The 17,374-nt window shown below is 39.8% G+C and overlaps 1 protein-coding gene across 2 annotated transcripts; it reads left to right on the top strand.

Annotated features, from left to right (window-relative positions):
• The first annotated feature begins 967 nt into the window (after positions 1-967).
• On the top strand, positions 968-17,369 carry pou1f1 (POU class 1 homeobox 1). 2 transcript variants are annotated; one of them, XM_080291184.1, is made up of 8 exons: positions 968-1,066; positions 5,675-5,783; positions 8,459-8,620; positions 9,476-9,574; positions 13,830-14,090; positions 14,236-14,400; positions 14,971-15,031; positions 15,130-17,369. In XM_080291184.1, the coding sequence occupies exons 3-8, from the start codon at positions 8,503-8,505 to the stop codon at positions 15,368-15,370; spliced, it is 945 nt and encodes a 314-aa protein (XP_080147310.1). In that variant the 5' UTR covers positions 968-1,066; positions 5,675-5,783; positions 8,459-8,502; the 3' UTR covers positions 15,371-17,369. The 2 variants fall into 2 exon arrangements, with proteins under 2 accessions (XP_080147310.1, XP_026000992.1); XM_026145207.2 differs by having other exon boundaries at positions 5,675-6,691.
• Positions 17,370-17,374: the final 5 nt, after the last annotated feature.

Here is a 17,374-nt window from a genome sequence, read left to right as displayed (position 1 = left end):
GGGCACAGCCTTTTTCAGCAAATGAAGAAATAAATGGAAACTCATAAAGCCTGTAGACTTACGGGGCAGAAGAGTAAACTGCCCTGCCTCGGTGCCTGTTGCCTAGCTACTGCCTATCCATCCTGTGTAAAAAGAAATTTCTAGTTTGTTTCTTTTTCTCATTTTTCCTTCCACGTGCAGAGCCTTGGCTTGAATAAGGCTGATTGCGCTGCAAGCAAGTGTACACGTACGCCTCAGGTACTGCACATCTCCTTATGTTATTTTTCCTTCTTCCTCTTTTGTTCCCCTCTTAATGCTCCCATTTACTACAGATCTATAAGAAGGTTTTTAGATCACGGCCTCAAGACAAGATAACACGAGGCATCAGAGACAGGCTAAGTTTTAAAGTACTGCTGATGCAGAGCACATAAAGGCAAATGTTGACCTTTATGTGATGAGACAGTTTTTATTTTTCACGCTGTAAAACAAGGCGAGCACACTGCAGCCTGATACAACAGATTTCATAGGCATTAAAATGACGCCTCACCACTAGATGAGTGTTACTTTCACATATTTCTTGAATGTAAAGCAGTGTCAACCCCACATACAGCTGTCAGTTTTATTATTATTCTACAATCTGCTCTGTCAAACTCTGCTTCTGTTCTCTCTTCTTTATTCCTGTCTGTGGTTTTCAACAGAGTTATCTCTCTGTTAGTTTTACTTATCCCTCTGCGGCATTCAGTTGATTTGTCCTTCAAACTGTGAGCACTGCAAAGAGCAGAGGAGAAGAATGACAAGAACAGAGCCACAAAGAGCAGTGTGCAGCAGCAGCAGCACTGTTAGTCGTGTTTACTATGTAAAGACTGAGGGCGAAACTCGTCCGGTGCCACAATTGTATATGGATTGTAAAATAAAAGTCTCTTTAAACATTCAGCATGCTGTGCAATAAATATATTTAGCAAGTCCAATAATGTTTGTGTATTTTTCAGAAGGAATACAGGGACAGTGTGTGCTCACAGCAGAGGCTCAGCAGCTGAAATGTGGCTTTTGGGTTCAAGGGATGTGGACAGCTGGAGTTTCACAGGAGGTTTGTGCCATAATCTTGCTTCTTTCTTTACAGTATTGCAGTGCCTACCGAGTCTTTGCAGAGCATTATTGTTACCAAATGCCAGTAAGCACTCGTATGGTGCTGTTTTCAAGGACAATTTTTAAACTTCTGATTAATTCTGTTACAGCATATGGAGCCTTTCATTTACTGAGGAGATAAGACTTGAAGAACTTAATGTGACTTAAAGGTTAACTGCCAATTTAAAATGCTTGCCATTTTGCTTATTTTAATCAGGCTAAAGTTTAGGTTAATGAGGATGCGGTACGGCTGAAAGCTCTTCATACTTCTTCCTGGATTGCATTAACAAATAAACTCATTTGCAGAAGGCTTTAAAAACGTCCTCTGCTCTACTCAATTTTCTTTTTAACAGAGCTGTCATTTCACTTTGTATTCATCCACCTGGTTTTAAATAGGAAACAAAATCAGACACATGCAGAGAAAAACAGTCTGAAGATGATGAGAGAAACCACAGTGAAGTGATCCTTTTTTTTTTTACTAAAGCAGAGAGCTGTAAAAAGAAGTTGGGAGTACTGTCGTTGAACTAGCACATTTTTGAAGCTGACATTTACTTAATGAAGAGAGATAGTAATCTGGGAGAGACTAGGAGAGCAGATTCAGGACCCGCTCTAGTTTCCTCAAATACACAGTTAACCTTTGCTGTTTGAATAGAGGGTTTTTTGAATATGTTGATGAAATTAGCCTTCCTGAATGCGTTTGACCGGTGTTTGTGCAGCGGTTTGTGAGTCAGGCCCAGCTCTGGGCAGATGGTGGTCGGAGTGGTGCATAAGGTTTGCTTGATATTCATCAGCGGACCTGACCTCTGCCATGATGTATTCAAGCAACCGACAAACCTCACTCAGTGTTCATCCCTGCATAATTAATGAATACAGAAATTAAAAAACAAGAAGAAAGTTGTTGTTTTTTTCTATCCAAGCTCCTCACCTCACCCTCCTCATCTCTCTCATGGTTGACTGGAGAACGATGGGCATGTTCTGACAAAATGCAGTTTAATATTTATGTGGTTCTGGAAAATGAGAACACTGGTGCTGATGATTGTTTGAACAATGAGGGGCAGGGTCGGTGTGCAAAGTTCAGAATGTATTATTTAAAAAAAATGTATGCACCGACACTCACATTTTTTGTGAACTATAAACCTTAGAAAGTTAGACCATAGCACAGAATTGCAGTAATAATTAAAAATGAATAATTGAATTGTTAAATTGCAGTTAATTACATTTTGAGATTATTGAAATGGGGGTGTTACAATGATAATGTGGTTAGAATTGTCACCTTACACCAAGAAGGGTTCCATAGGTTATTTCCATAGTCCAGAGACATGGATGTTAGGTTAAGTGGCAATTCTAAATTAGCCACAGTGAATGTCTTTCTGTGTTGACGAGAAACGCTGGCAACCTGTCCCAGTTGGGGCGTAACGTTGTGCTGAACATTGGGGGAGTCAAGATCTCTGTCTAAATAAATAAATAAATCTGGGTAAATTTCCAGATAATTAAACATGCAACTATTTTGCTGGTAATACCTGAAACGAGTAAAGAAAATGAACAGCCTATTTATGCAAGATAATTCATAATTATATTGGGGGGCTTACATTGGTTGGGTCTGATTATTGAGGGGGGGGGTGTCATAACCCCCCCTGGAAATTACGCCCCTGGGCCCTGACCTGATTAGGTTCAAACAATCAAACGACCCTCTTTGAGCAAGCACTTGGTGACAGTGGGAAGGAAAAACTCCCTGTTAGCAGGAAAAAACCTCCAGCAGAATCAGGCTGAAGGAGGGGCAGCCATCCACCACAGTTGGGGTTGAGGGAAGGAAAGAAAGTGGAAGTGGAAGAAAATGGATGGAGAATTAAAATATTATACATTTGAAAACCAAATGTATTTTTTTATATTAGTGTTGCTGAGTGACTTTCTCAGCAATGTCCTCTGTGTTCACTTTTCAGAGGAAGGACATTATAAATAGTTAGTACTGTATGTACTGTGCTTCATTTTCTATTCTTCTGCACATGATGTATTTGTGGTCACCACGAGTACTTGCCTCGTAGCATATTATTCTCATGTCTTGCTAACATTATTCAGTGTAATTTACTACACGGAGATGCACAGACTCAAACACAAAAAGCTGCTAATGAGCATGCAATTAAGTTTTATACAAAATGCAATGCTGTACTTTGTTTATGTGGTGAGAAGGGTCGTGTCATTTTGCCGAAGCTTGCACATGCACATCCGCACACGCACAAAGGCAAGTTTATTACACATCAGAATAAACCACCCGAAATGTGCCAGCTCATTTGCACGCTCTGTTGTTCCCGTGCACACAGACACTGGCGAACACACCTGGTACACGGCGTGTATATGGATGTGATACCTGTGAGAATGTGTCACCTTGCACTGTTCCCACTGCATCCACGGGTGGATCAGTGATCTTTGCTGTGTGCGTGTGTGTGTGTCTGTGTGTATGTGTGCATGTCTGTGTGTGTTTTCATGTGTGTGGTGGAAGATTAATTGTATTTAAACGTGTTATTGCTTACATTTTTTGTCATCTGTTAAGAGGTTAGGGTGATAGTCTGCCTGTGAACATTTAAAATAAAATTTTTGTGGTGTGTGTGTGTGTGTGTGTGTGTGTGTGTGTGTGTGTGTGTGTGTGTGTGTGTGTGTGTGTGTGTGTGTGCATGAAGGGGGACGAGGAGGGGGATCTTGAACAGGTGCTTTAAGAGTACCCATTTGACTCAGGGTCTTTTCACTAATTAAGTTTAGGTTCTTTATGTGCATATGTATGTGTGCTTGCGTGTCTGTGGGTGTGTGTATGTGTGGGAAAGCTTTCCTTTTTTCGCTCCCTCATCCTTTGATTTTTTTTGTATTTGTCTAAAACCACATTCAGACTGCCGCCCAGGTTTGATCAAAGCCCTTTGAAGCTGGCATTTACCTTTATTTTAAAACATGCAAATCCATTCAATTATGGCATTTACGATATTTCCAATATGCCAAGAGTTGGGGTATATTTGTAATTTTCAACAATGCGTTCTTTCACGTGCTTATCAAATGTCAATTGCCATTTACAGTCACAATGTACCATATGCATATCAAAGGCAAACACCTTGCCTACACCATGTCTGATCAATAACTTAAATCTAGAAATCAAAGGTATTATTTTAAACATATAAACCTTCACTGTCTCATCTTATGATTGTATGACTGCATTTACCATCTACCCACACAGATGCTGAGCAGGTTAGGCACAGCTCACAAGTCAAACATAAAATAACTTCTATTTCTACATTTCCATTCATTATTATTGAGCATTATTTACTATTTAGCAGTTACTAAGACTTATTGGACTGATTTTTATCAGGGCGGTCTGAATTGTTGGAGACTTGTTTTTCACACTAACACAGAGATTGCTTTAAAACAGAGGTGGTTGAGTCTCTCTGTGTGAAAATAGTCCTGCTTTCACCAGCTGGGAAGATGGTCTTCTGCCTGAGTGGGAGTTGTTGGCAGGAATGAAAGACTATGAAAAGTATTTTGAGAATAATATTGTTGCTGGTGAGACTTTTTTTTTCTGTTGTCACACACCATTACATTCAGTTGTCTTAGTAATTTTGTAGACTTGTTTTCTGTTTCAAATCTGAAACTTCTAGAATGAGATTTGTCAAAGTCCATTTTCATTTGCATAGCTATTTGTCACCAAGACTTTCATTTTTCCAGTGGTCAGTCTTGTTGCGTTTTGCTTAATCAGTCTTTGAAAGATTGCATATTGAAGGGAGGATGGCTAAAGTAACTTCATGCTATCAGAGTTTGGGCTTAGACTATGATTATATTGCCTTTGAGATAATTACTTTTAAGGCCTATTTAGTACTCTTACAAGAAAATGGAGCAAAGCGAAGTCACCAAACCATCAGAAGGCAGAAACAATTTTCATTCCTTTTTTCTCTATTGTAATGACACTGTGAATAAACAAGCTCACAAACTTAGGTTTAAAATCCACGTCAAGCTAAGACATTGTCCGATGTGCTCAGTGCATCCAGTCCAAATTTACACTGTGCTTAGGCAAGCTGAATCCTGCCTGCCACCCACAAGCTATTTTCCACCTGCTGCCCACCTATATCAACAATAGTGAAGCAGAGCTGAGGATAAACACAAGTACAGACACAACAAAGTGCACATGGTGGCCACACTCTTCAGATTAACTTCTGTCCATCCCGTTGAGTCCTATTGTCTTTACCTGGAGCACTCTGCATCCAACACAATATAGACACCATCCTGACACAACAGCAGCCCTTTCTTTCACTAATGCTGAGATGATGGTACATGAGAGTTTTTGTTTCTGAGAGATCAGCAGTAAATAGGGTGGAAGCAGCATTGCTGACCTCCGTGATAACCTGGTTGAACCTTAAAAAAAACAAATCAATTTACAGCTGAAAGATGCTGCAGCACAGTTCAACGTTCTAGGCTGTATTTCTTGGTGCTCCATGTGAATCTTTTGTATCTATTATTTTTTTCTCTTTTTTATTTTAATGAGCATTTTATGTTTTCACTTTATTTTCTCATTGCTTCCTCACAATCCCGTAATCAGGAAGAGACACAGGGAGAGAGCAAGCGAGGAAGAGGAGAGGAGAGGATCAGGTTTCTCAGCCGCTCTGTACCCTAATCCTGGATTTGAAAACAGGATGAGAAGAACACAGGTAAGTACAAACACAAGCAATTACAGCACTGACATGGAATTGGAAGGTGGGGGTGAGGAGCTCGATGGGAAATAGGGAATCTCATAGGTTGAGAGTGGGCGGTTAGTTGTAGGTTGGATATAAATACCTGCAGTAGACAAGGACAGAAAAATGCCGAGGGTATGACAGACGCCGGCTTACCTGCAACTATAACAGCGAGAAAAGACGAGAAGCCTTAATGAGGGAAATCTGTGTAGCTGAGAAACACATTTCAGAAAATGTACCAGTAATTTATCTTGAGCTTGAAGCTCCTGAATATTCATCTTCAAGAGTCTTGGCTGAGGGTAGAGTTGTGACTAAAACTGTGAAGTGTTCTGGATGAAGTGCTGACATCCACTTCTCTAAGAAAAAAAAGGAAACCTATCACAGTTTTCTACCTGAATATTCCCAAGGGACTCAGGGAAGAAGTATGCTTGAATGAGCCCGAGTGAAAGAGGAAAAAACAAGGAGGCGATACATGAAGTGAAAGAAGACTAGAACGCAGCTAGAAAAAGACAAAGCAGAACTACAGAAGGCCAAAGAAGACAAGACGAAAGGCAGAAGGCAAGACAAGGTATCCATAACAAGTCACACGAGAGGAAGGTAAGGAAACAAATAGAGAAGGCAAAGGGCAAGCAAAGCAACATGGGAAATAAGGCAAAATAGGCAAGAGACAGAGAAGCGAAGACAAGAAACCAATCGATGAGCTGTGTTGAACTTCAGCCGATCGCCATTAAAGAGAGGGCAGGAAAAAATGGCCTGTCAGGCATTTGGTAGTGACTCCTTCGCCTCACTGACGGGAGATTCACCCCTGCCTATCATTATGCACCATGGCTCTACCACCGACTGCCTGCCAACCACGTCCCATGCTCAAAGCATGGTCGCTGCAGGTAAAGCAAACGTATTCAGTTATCTTGTAAAACTTGTTATAATTGTTTTCGTTGTTTGTTTTGCAAAGTGGAAAATTGTTTTTTTGTGTGTGTGTCTCATTGATTTAAACTATCATCATCATGTCATAAAACTTAATCTGTGCTTTAGGAAGATGGGCCACCAGAGAGGCCTGTTAGAGTCTTTTAAGGGAAGATTCAGTATTGTGGCATTCTCCACTGCGATGAAACTGTACATGAACAAATCCTGGAAGGGTTCATTTGTGACAGATTATGTATGCATAGAAATGTAGAGATGACCTAACTGTGCGCAGTCGTAGCATAGATCACCCTTATCAAGGCGCAGAACACAACTGTGCCCCGATAAGGCTGCGTCTAGGCGACAGGCAAAACGGATTGAATTAAAAAATACATTTATTCAAATCTAATCCAAATTATGTAAATGTATCTAATCAGCTACATAGTTTGGCCCAGCTGTCTCTACTCAGTGGATAATTGCTTTGAGGATATGTTATCAGTATGATAAACTCCCCAAGGTATTCTTTTTTTTTCCACGATGAAGTGTTGTGGAGAAAACTTCCAGGGGTCTTAAAACCTCCTGACGGTTATAGCTAAGAATAGACAAGATTAGATCATGCAAGACACGATTCAACCATTTAGATAACAGCAGAGTAAACATATTTTGAAAAAATATTTATTTATTTTTCTGCCAAGTACTTGTGAGATTTTGAGGCCGTTGCTCCAAAACACATTGACCTGCCTTGTCTTCTAGTGTGTCTATGAATGACTTGAAATATGGTCACAGAATGCTAATAAAACCCAGTCATAACAGGAGGAGGAAAACTCATAAACAAGGCTTTGATTCTTCTCAGTTGTACAGTGTTATTGTTTATGTGCGAGACCGACTTCAAGAGCGCATCCTAATAATACCACTAAGCATTCATTAAAGCTTGGAGTGAACTCCAAACTGCATAAGAAGCAGAACACATGAATAATTATTTAATTAGAAGGCAATACTATTTTTGATTTTTTTAAATACACTTCATTTAATTCGGTTTTATTTATGGAGTGCAGGTTCACAATAAAAGTCATTTCAGGGTGCTCCGTATTGTAAAATAATCACTTCACAACAATACAGAGAGAAACCCAACAAATCCCTTTGAGTGAGTACTTGGCTACAGTGGGAAGGAAAAAGAAAAGGAAAAAGTCCCCAACAGGAACAACAAGAACCCCCGGGCAGCACCAGACTCGAGGAGGGGAGCCATCTGCTACAACAAGTGGCAAGGACAGACAAGAAAAGCAGCTAGAGAAGACAAACAACAAGCCCCCTCACACTTAGAATCACAGCAGCACGTAAAGCAGTAGTTTTAAAGAAAAGTTAGCACTGATGTGTGTTCTTTGTTCTGCCACTCTTCCTAACAGACTCATTTAAGTTTGTGCTTTAGAAAGTTATGCAAGGTTATTTTATCAGCATCTAATAGTAAGTGATTTCCTTTTAGTGTCTAATTAAAGGAAAGAAAGGAAAGAAAAGAACTCACTGAAAACTAACCAAAGCTACTGACTCCATATGTGATGTGATGAGGGTTGTCAGTGCACATCTAGTCAGTGCACATCCTGCAGTAGGCAAGTCATTAAAATGCTTCCACTTGATATGAAATCAAACTTAAAGATGTTAAAGAAAGATGCTTTACTTGTCTGGGAATGCTTTAAAATTGAACTGCACACGGATCAGATCCTGACTTAAAAAATGTCTTTGTTTGTCTCTGTCAGTGTCATCTGGGCTGTCCCTGGGTCAGCCCTCCAAGCGTTCCCACATGCACCTCCCGACTTCCTCCCTGGGCAATGCTCTCAGCAACACCCCCGCAAGCTTACATTATCCAGTCACCCCCTGTCACTACACAAACCAGCAGGCCACCTATGGCATGATGGCAGGTAAGCAGAGATGATGCTAGGGAAGAAAAATTTGTGAAAACTAAAAAGGCAAACCACGAGTTGAGTTGGTCAATAAAATCTATCAGTGTGTTTTGTATGTCTTAAGCACCAGCTTTATCAAATAGTGGATGGCCTGTGTTTAATATATGATATTTAATATAACCTTGACTTTTACTCTTCATCTCTCCGTTTTATACTGTGTGGGTTTGGGGTTGAAGATAAATTGTAGCATTCTCTTTAATGATATCTCATCATTTTTACAGCACTAGATTCACATTTGTTTCTGGTGGAAATGTTATTTTGCAGCATTTCCAAAGCCAACATTAAAAACAAAAAAACTGAAGCTGATGAAGACTCATGGGGGAGGGAGCAGTATTGATCTGTGCTGTTGGTTATGATGATGAGGACAAGGACAATCGATTCTAACTATGCCAGGTTTTGGAAGCACTGAAATCGAGCCTCAAATTTGCAAAATTATTCTGTTTCAGTCATGTGTGGGCATTATGTAGTCACGATCTGCAAACTGAAAGTGCTGCCATGCATTTAGAAACGACAGGTGTGGCTAACTGAAGACAAGTTCACAAAGTGTCAGGTGCGGATAAATCGGCAGAGTCGAGACTTTTAGGCAAGTTTCTGAAGGAAAAAGTCAGCTGTCGTATTGAAGGGTGACACTGAAAAGCAGGACTCATGCTGATTATAGCAAGGCTGAAATTACAATGTCACACTAACAGCGATGGCTATCATAGAGGTTTAGATGATGATGAGTATAGTGCAGGCAGTGACAATTACACTATACAGTAATTGCGATGGTGGTGTCGATAATAAAGGCCTCTGTCTCTCTCTCTCTCTCTGCAGCACAGGAGATGCTCTCTGCCAGTATTTCTCAGACTCGTATCTTGCAGACCTGTGGTGTCCCTCACCCTAACATGGTGAGCGGTGCAAATGCATTGCAAGGTAAAGATCAGACACACACACACACGCTCGCTTGCTCCTTCCCTCTACTTGCCTGTAGTTAAACACAGTAAATTGAGCAGAAAATGTGTTTATGTTCCATTTAATTTTAAATCTGCTGCCAGTTAAAATCAATTTCAACCTTGATTATCTCGCGTGGACTCTTTAGCGCACTTACTTGAGCTTTTTAGAGCACTTGTTAAGTGTAACTGTCAAAGATTACTCCCCAATTCCCTGTCCTGCTGTCAGGAGTGGGAGTTGCACACTGTCACGATTGTTGCTACAATTGTGGTGGATGGGAATCGAATTAGTCGTGATTAAACTTCAGAAAAACTGCCATTTTTCATGAATGTAATTAATAACTGTAGTTAATAGCAGTTATCTTTAACAAAAAAAACCACTATTTCCCTTAATGCATACTGTTCTTATAGCCTTTATTAGTTTGTATCATTTTATCATATAAAACATGCCAAACTGATATTGTAAACCAACCAGATTTTAAAGAGTTCTGCCGTTTCTGTATTCCAGACATGAGCACAGACCTCTAGAAACATGACACCTTATCAAAGTTTCACTCTTTCAGACTTTAGGTCCTGCATGCTGATTCTTTTGAATAATATGAAATAATGAAAAAGGACACAGAAACAAAAAGAACATAAACAACCCTTCAAAGTCTTAAGCCGATAAAAAGAGAGAAGCATATCAGATTTGATCCATTTTTTTTAGTTAGACAAAGTATAACTGAATTATTCTACATCATATAACCATGTGAGAGTACAAAAAAAAGAACTCGACCCTAAATGAACCCAAGAGTTTTGCTGAAGAAATAAAGAAGTTTCTTTTTACAGACTTCTCTGTTTGGATTTTAATCACCTGGGCAGAGACCCGGTGACATCGGCCCACTTCTGCAAACGGCCTGACAAAAATTATATGAACTATGGTGTCAAAGACTGCACTGATGTACATTAGGATTAATTAAACAGCAAGTGCCCACACTTATTACCACCAGGAGGTAATTTGTCACCTTAATGATGTCTGTTCCTCAACTGCTGAATGATCAAATGTCTGACTGACAGCTTAAAAAGTACAGCTGTAAGCTTGCCTGAGACTGGTGTCAAGCTTCTGACAGCAATGTTTGACAAGACTGACATGAGGTGACATAAATTATGTGGGATGATAAAAAAGGGAGGCTGTATCGCTTGAAAAGAGCAATGCAATGCCAGGCAGAGACAGGAAAAAAAAAATCTCATGTGTGCGGTGAAACTGATGGTAAAAAATCCGTCTGAATCATAAAATGAGACTAGCTGAAAGCATTCGACAGCAGAAGGACACGTTTAAGTTAAGAAGAGAGAGATAAAAGTTAATGTCATTAAACGGGGTCCTGAATTATGATAGCTGAGGTCAGAGGAAAGGAAAAAAGCCTCTTTCATTTTTTAAAGCTGCATTAATCCATTTTTATATTAACAGTGGATCAAATAAGTGTGATGTGAAAGGTGCTGCCCTACAAACCCACGGTGATTTATCAACTCTGCAGTTCCCCTCAGTTGGTCTCTTTCGTCTCATCAACCTCGTGTTCAGCTGCAAATGGTGACATTTTTCAGCAACAGCACTCTGGTACACCCACAGTACACCCCCTGCCCAGCAGCAAATAGCACATTTAAAAACTAAAGTCCCAGAATTCCCTCACTGCGGCTGGTTTTAAATCAAAAGAGACATGAAATAAAAGCGAATAGAGCACTAAAATAGAGCTTCAGAAGGTAAGGTTGGTCACTATACGCTAGATGTGTAAACGGTTAACTGTTTTCCAAGACATAACTTTATTATATTGCGTTTGACTAAAAGGCAACTCTGGGATTCCAGCTTGTTCAGACTACAAAACATTGTTGAAGCAGCTTTTAATACAGCATCAAATCAGTGTTTGTTTGCTTTCTGTCCACATTTAGCTTAAATCTGTTGAAGCTTTTTGGATGGTGCACATGTATAGCTGCTGGGAGGTCCAAGGCCATGTACACAAAGGCTTGTGAGGTGCTTTCACAAAGTCAGTAAGCCCACATGTGCAAGGACCAGGGCTTGCTGCCCAGTCTGCCTCCCTGCCACACAAACAACGGCTGTGTTCACTGCAGCATAGCTGCATGTAAGCTCCCCAGAGAACATCAGTGCATACATCAGGGCGAGACAACGAAGATTCCTCTCCCTTTTGCCAGCTCAGTGGGAAAAACAGGATGCCTCCAGCTGAATAATCCAAAAACTGTTGTTGTTCTCAGGGATATAGTATTAGCCCCAAACACCCTCTTACCTATGCTAAACAACTGCAAGGTGCATACTGCACACGGAGCACTCACTTTTGGGATGTTGATTTTAAGAGGCGTCTGCAGTTAGGTGGAAAAAGCTCTGAAATCTAAAGGCTACAGCTACAAATGCAGACACATACTGTACATGCAGCCTAAAGAAGCAATTTCAACAGAGAGAGGAACTCCAACCTCTGCCTGACACCTTCGGTACAAGAGAAGATCACTGATGCATACAGTTTTGGAGAAGAATCTGCCATACTGCTCTCCAGCTGATTTATAGATCCAGCTGAACAATGCAATGGGTCGATGGTGCTGTTATTTTCGCCACCACTTCATGCACAGGGCTCGTGACAGCTGTAACTGTTGTCAGTATTTCGGTTAGTGAATTCTATCTAGTCCAAAATGGCTCAACCACTGCTGTTGTCAGGCAACATTTTAGCTGAGCTAAAATCCGAGTTTCTGTAGAAGTAAAAATACTGAAAATACCATGCTTACCTAGCTTCCGCAACAAAACATATTTGGCATGCAATAACACCAAAAAGACCAAAAATTTAAATCAGCACCTCTGAAACAGTTTAAACCAAAGCGAAACGGTACTCTTCACAAAGCCGAGGGTTTGTTGCAAGGATGTATTAGACACTTAAGTGTACCCAATAAATCGTCAGCCGAGTGAATGTTCACTGTCAAGAAATATTTTACCATTTAGTTTATGTGAAAAGAAAAAGGATACTAAGGGTACAGATATTATAAACTAACTAACTGAGACTTACCAACTGACCTTTATTATATTAGATCCTATTATTGTCTAAAAATAGTTATATATAGTTTGCACTACAACTGCAGTAACACAAGAGGGGAGTGTTGCATTACTCACTTACATTACCAGCAATATGGATAGCAGTTAAGGAAAACGGTGTCCCTCATGAGCGAAGACAGTCCTGTTTTGCACATGCCTAACTCGCTTAACGTCTCCTCTTGTATGCTAAATGCGACACGCAGACTGACATATTTTTAGTGCTGTTAATTAGTGGTTGTTTTCTTTTCTCTGCAGCTGTGCAGATTTGTGACGCAAAGGACAGAATCACATTAGAAATTACAATTAGTCATCCACCCATGAGGTACCGTGGCAGTCATCTGTCATTAATCTGTCATTAGTGATTAGCAGCAAGAGCTCCACTCCAGCTTACCACTTAACACTAACAGCCACCTGTAGCAATAATGAATCATCTTGAAAATTGTAACACAAGTAAATACAAACCTCTTGTCAGATGGTTGTGAGATGTTTGCTCACAGCTGAGCAGCGAGCCTTTAAAAAAGGTATATGAAGGAAAGCCGGCTTCGTGCCGCAACACCAAAGCCAAGGACGAGGGGACTGCGGAAAGACGAGTTCATTAAATTATGGCTACACTGCAATTTATTGTTTTAAGTGACAGTTAAAAGAATATCTATTCACCAAGCCCCTGAAAACACATTCGCTTATTTAAGCACTCATGTCACATAGGAGGGTTTTTTTCCTTCTTTTTTTTAAATCTTACAGCTTTTATCAGTAAATGGAACTGGCTCAGGTGTCATCATACCAACCAAGTGTGGGACTTCAAAAAGAAACCTTTACTTTTATTCCATACACCACAAATATGCACTGACATAAAACTGTTTGCGCCTGCCAGTCTGCAGATGTACTAATAAGGGCAACTTCAATGATGTTTCACTGGAGAGGTAAAGTTATACATGATCTACACGGTGCTTCACACTATGAAGACTTTTTATTTATAGAAGGAAAATGTTCTGATTACATTTAAACCTTCATTTTTTCAAAGAGTTACTGTTATCCAATATTGTCTATCGTAGCAAAAAGATTGAAAAAAACTCACATTAAAATATTAATTTCCACATCCCAGCTGTTCCGTTGTTCCCTACCAACAAATTTCCCCTCTCTTTCTGCTCTCTGCCACTCTCTGTTTTGCTAGGATCTCTTACTTCTTGCTTGTACAAGTTTCCGGATCATGGCCTAAGCAGCGGCTCTTGTGCATTAAGCCACGGTTTCTCTTCACTGCCCTCGGCCCTTCTTTCAACTGATGAGGCCCCAGGGGGCCCAAGCGGAGAGATAAAAAGTGACAGCCAAAGGAAGAGTATGCGGGACCCAGAGGACGCGCCTGCCATGGATTCACCGCAGATACGAGAGTTGGAGATGTTTGCAAATGACTTCAAAATACGGAGGATCAAACTCGGTATGATTAATACAAATTTATCTCACTGTTCAGCTGCAGCAATGAGACGCTTCACTACAGATGGTTTTATCTTTTTTTCCCACTCCTCTACTCCTCTGTGCTGCGTGTATTTTATAAAGTATTTCTGTTTCATTTTGACCCGCAGGGTACACTCAGACTAATGTAGGGGAGGCGCTCGCTGCCGTGCATGGTTCAGAGTTCAGCCAGACCACGATCTGCCGTTTTGAAAATTTGCAGCTGAGCTTTAAGAACGCCTGCAAACTCAAGGCCATTCTGGCTAAATGGCTTGATGAAGCTGAGCTGGCGGGTGGTGAGTCACACGTATCCACTCAACTCACAACCCTTTGAGAGTATTTATTTGAGGGTAGCGTTTATCTATTCAGCAAGGTAAAATGTATCCTTCGGATTCAGTCTCTTTTAATGTCTCTTAAAAAAAATATTTGAAAGTAATGCTTTCTTGGGTGATTACTAAGATCTAATTAGTTGTGCCTCATCTTGGACAGTGTTTGCCAACACTTTTAGTCTTACATCCTTTTCAAACGAATCGCTTGTAATGCTCATCACATGATGCATACATCAGATTGATTTTTTAGTCTCACATTTTATCTGATTACTTAGGTGTAAAGAGCTACAACTTTCCAGATTACAACAAAGAAAAAGAATTTCAAATAAACAGATGCACCGTGTGTGTCAAAGAAGTGTTTTTCTGTCATATTAGTGGCCTCCTCAACACCAGATTTATTTTATGACCAAGGTCATATAATGATATTTGATGTGGTGACACGCTAAATCAGTCTAGGGGAAGTTATGGGTTACACTAGCAATCAGCCAGAAAGATGTATCCTTATGTCCTTACAGAACCTACTGTTGTTTCTTGCAGCTTTGTACAATGACAAAATAGGAATGAATGAACGGAAGAGAAAAAGGAGAACAACTATCAGGTGTGTACTGTAAAGATCAAACGTACAAAATATGCCATTTACCAAGTGAACTCATAATCTTTTTTTTTATTCCCCCTCTCCCTTGTTTCACTCTGTAGCCTTGGAGCTAAGGAGGCCCTTGAGCACAGCTTTGTGGAGAAAAGTAAGCCATCCTCTCAGGAAATAGCCCGGATAGCCAAAAGCCTCCATCTGGAGAAGGAAGTGGTCAGAGTTTGGTTCTGCAACCGACGCCAAAGGGAAAAACGTGTTAAAACCAGCCTTAACCTCAGCTCGTGTTTGACCAAAATCAGTCCGAACTGCATAGCACAGATGAGTAAAACGCAAAGAGCAATGACATAATTCGAGGTTCGATGTGAGAGAGGCTCGTTTGTGACCGTGGTTAAAAATGTGCTCTTTTCAAATCTGACATGTCCAATAGCAATTATTCCAAATGCCACAGGAGAATTTTACCCTGCTGAAAACAGATAAAGCTTCTTTTGCCCAGCGTTAAGCGGCTGCTTCACTGACTTAATACTGACAAGAGAATTTATATAAGACCAAGTTTGCCATAAAAAGTTTATCTTTGTCTGTTGTCTTTGCACAGATATGTCTCTCTGTTAGATTTTCTGAATGTAATATATAAATGTCTGTTTTTATTTAAAATTGCAATTTTAAACAGGAGACATAAATGTCAAAGAGCAGCCCGGCCATTATTTCCTTGTTGTTTGAAGTTGAAACTGTGAAGATAAAAGGTTTTCAATAACTGCATATGAACTGCTGTCTTGATGCTGCACCTGCCAGTCTTGACATTTAAATGTACTGAATATTGGCTGTGCCTTGTTTGCTATACAACTGCTGAAAGTATATTAACCACACAAACCAAATCTCATTTAATACATCAGCATCAGAGTACAGACAAGTGCTCATAAAGATCAGCTCTGTACCTTTCTGAAAGAAAGCAATACCATTATTGATTTTGTCCTTTTTTTCCTACAAAAAGAAGTTTTATTGTTGATGAAATGAAGTGTTCTACATTTACATCTATATTTAACCACAGAACTCCCTGTTGTAGTTGTGTTTGTGTATTTTTTGGTGCCTTTATGTCCCTTTTTTTTATTAGCTGTCAGTCTTAAGAAAAATGCTTTAGCCAAATGAATGTAGTTGCAGTCAAAACAGTAATATATTTAAAAACTTTACAACAACCTATTTATTTGAGAGCTAATTTATTATGTCAGGCTACTTTACTGTGCACAAGCTCTGTGATTTATGGGATGAAGCCAGGGACATAGGAAACTTTTTGACAGCAAATGGATATGCAGTCTTCTGTTTCCCTGATGTAAGATAGATGTTGATGTTTTTGCTTTTGTCGTTGCTGCCTTGATAAAGTGTCATACAAAGAAGAACACCAGCCAGTCACAACTCTGACCTGGTTGAGGTGACTGATGGGAAAGAAACGGAAACGCCACGCCTTTCGTAAGAAGAAGAAAGCACCTAAAAGTATAAGGATGTTTTTATTCTTTTAAATTTGCATCAGAAGCCAATAATTATTGTAAAAAAAAAAACTAGAAAATGTGATATAGGACTGGCAACAGACTGATTTAAAGGGTGTTTATTATACTGAAAATATAAAAATATGGCAAATATCTGCCCTTTTCTTTATCAAATTGCTCCTTTCAGTTCCCAGGCACTCAAAGCTCAGTCAATTCACTGCATATGTAGCAAGCAGTAACCCACAATTCATAACTACAGTACAAGTGCCGTCTCTCATTTTTACTGTAGTACTACATAATATTATGTTGTGAATGTCTCACTGGAGATTCATAAATAAACATACAAGACACTTAAATTCAGAAATGAGTGGTTTTCACTGTGACTAATGTAAGGCTGTATAACGGGAGCGCCAGGGGAAATAAATGCTGCAGGGTCACACCGACTGCTGTCACTCCTCTGAGTGTCTACACAGCAAAGTTACAGGCACAGCATGCTTACTATAAAACTACTAAGAAGCTTCTGAAGGCAGTCGTCCAGATGCATTTAGCCTTAAAGTTTTTCTCATATCTACTCCTTTTCCCCCCACAGTTCATGTATTCAGAGAGCTGAATGGGTACCATGTAATTTTTATATAAGTAAATCCATAAACGTGGCTAAAATATATGCATGTGTTATGTGTCGGTGTGTTTGCGCTTCTGTTTGATACTCTATTCAACTCTTCATCAGATGGATCATCATGCATCATTTAACAGTCAAAATTTATTTGGCTCCAAAATAATAAGTTACTTTTCATTGCCTGATAATGCACTTATATTGCATTACCATGCACTTTTTTTTTTTTTAAACTGTTCTGCAGTTGGGGGGGGGGGGGGG

The sequence above is a fragment of the Astatotilapia calliptera genome, chromosome 16 (assembly GCF_964374335.1).
Source record: "Astatotilapia calliptera chromosome 16, fAstCal68.1, whole genome shotgun sequence".
NCBI lineage: Eukaryota > Metazoa > Chordata > Actinopteri > Cichliformes > Cichlidae > Astatotilapia > Astatotilapia calliptera.
This window is presented reverse-complemented; position numbering and strand designations above follow the sequence as displayed.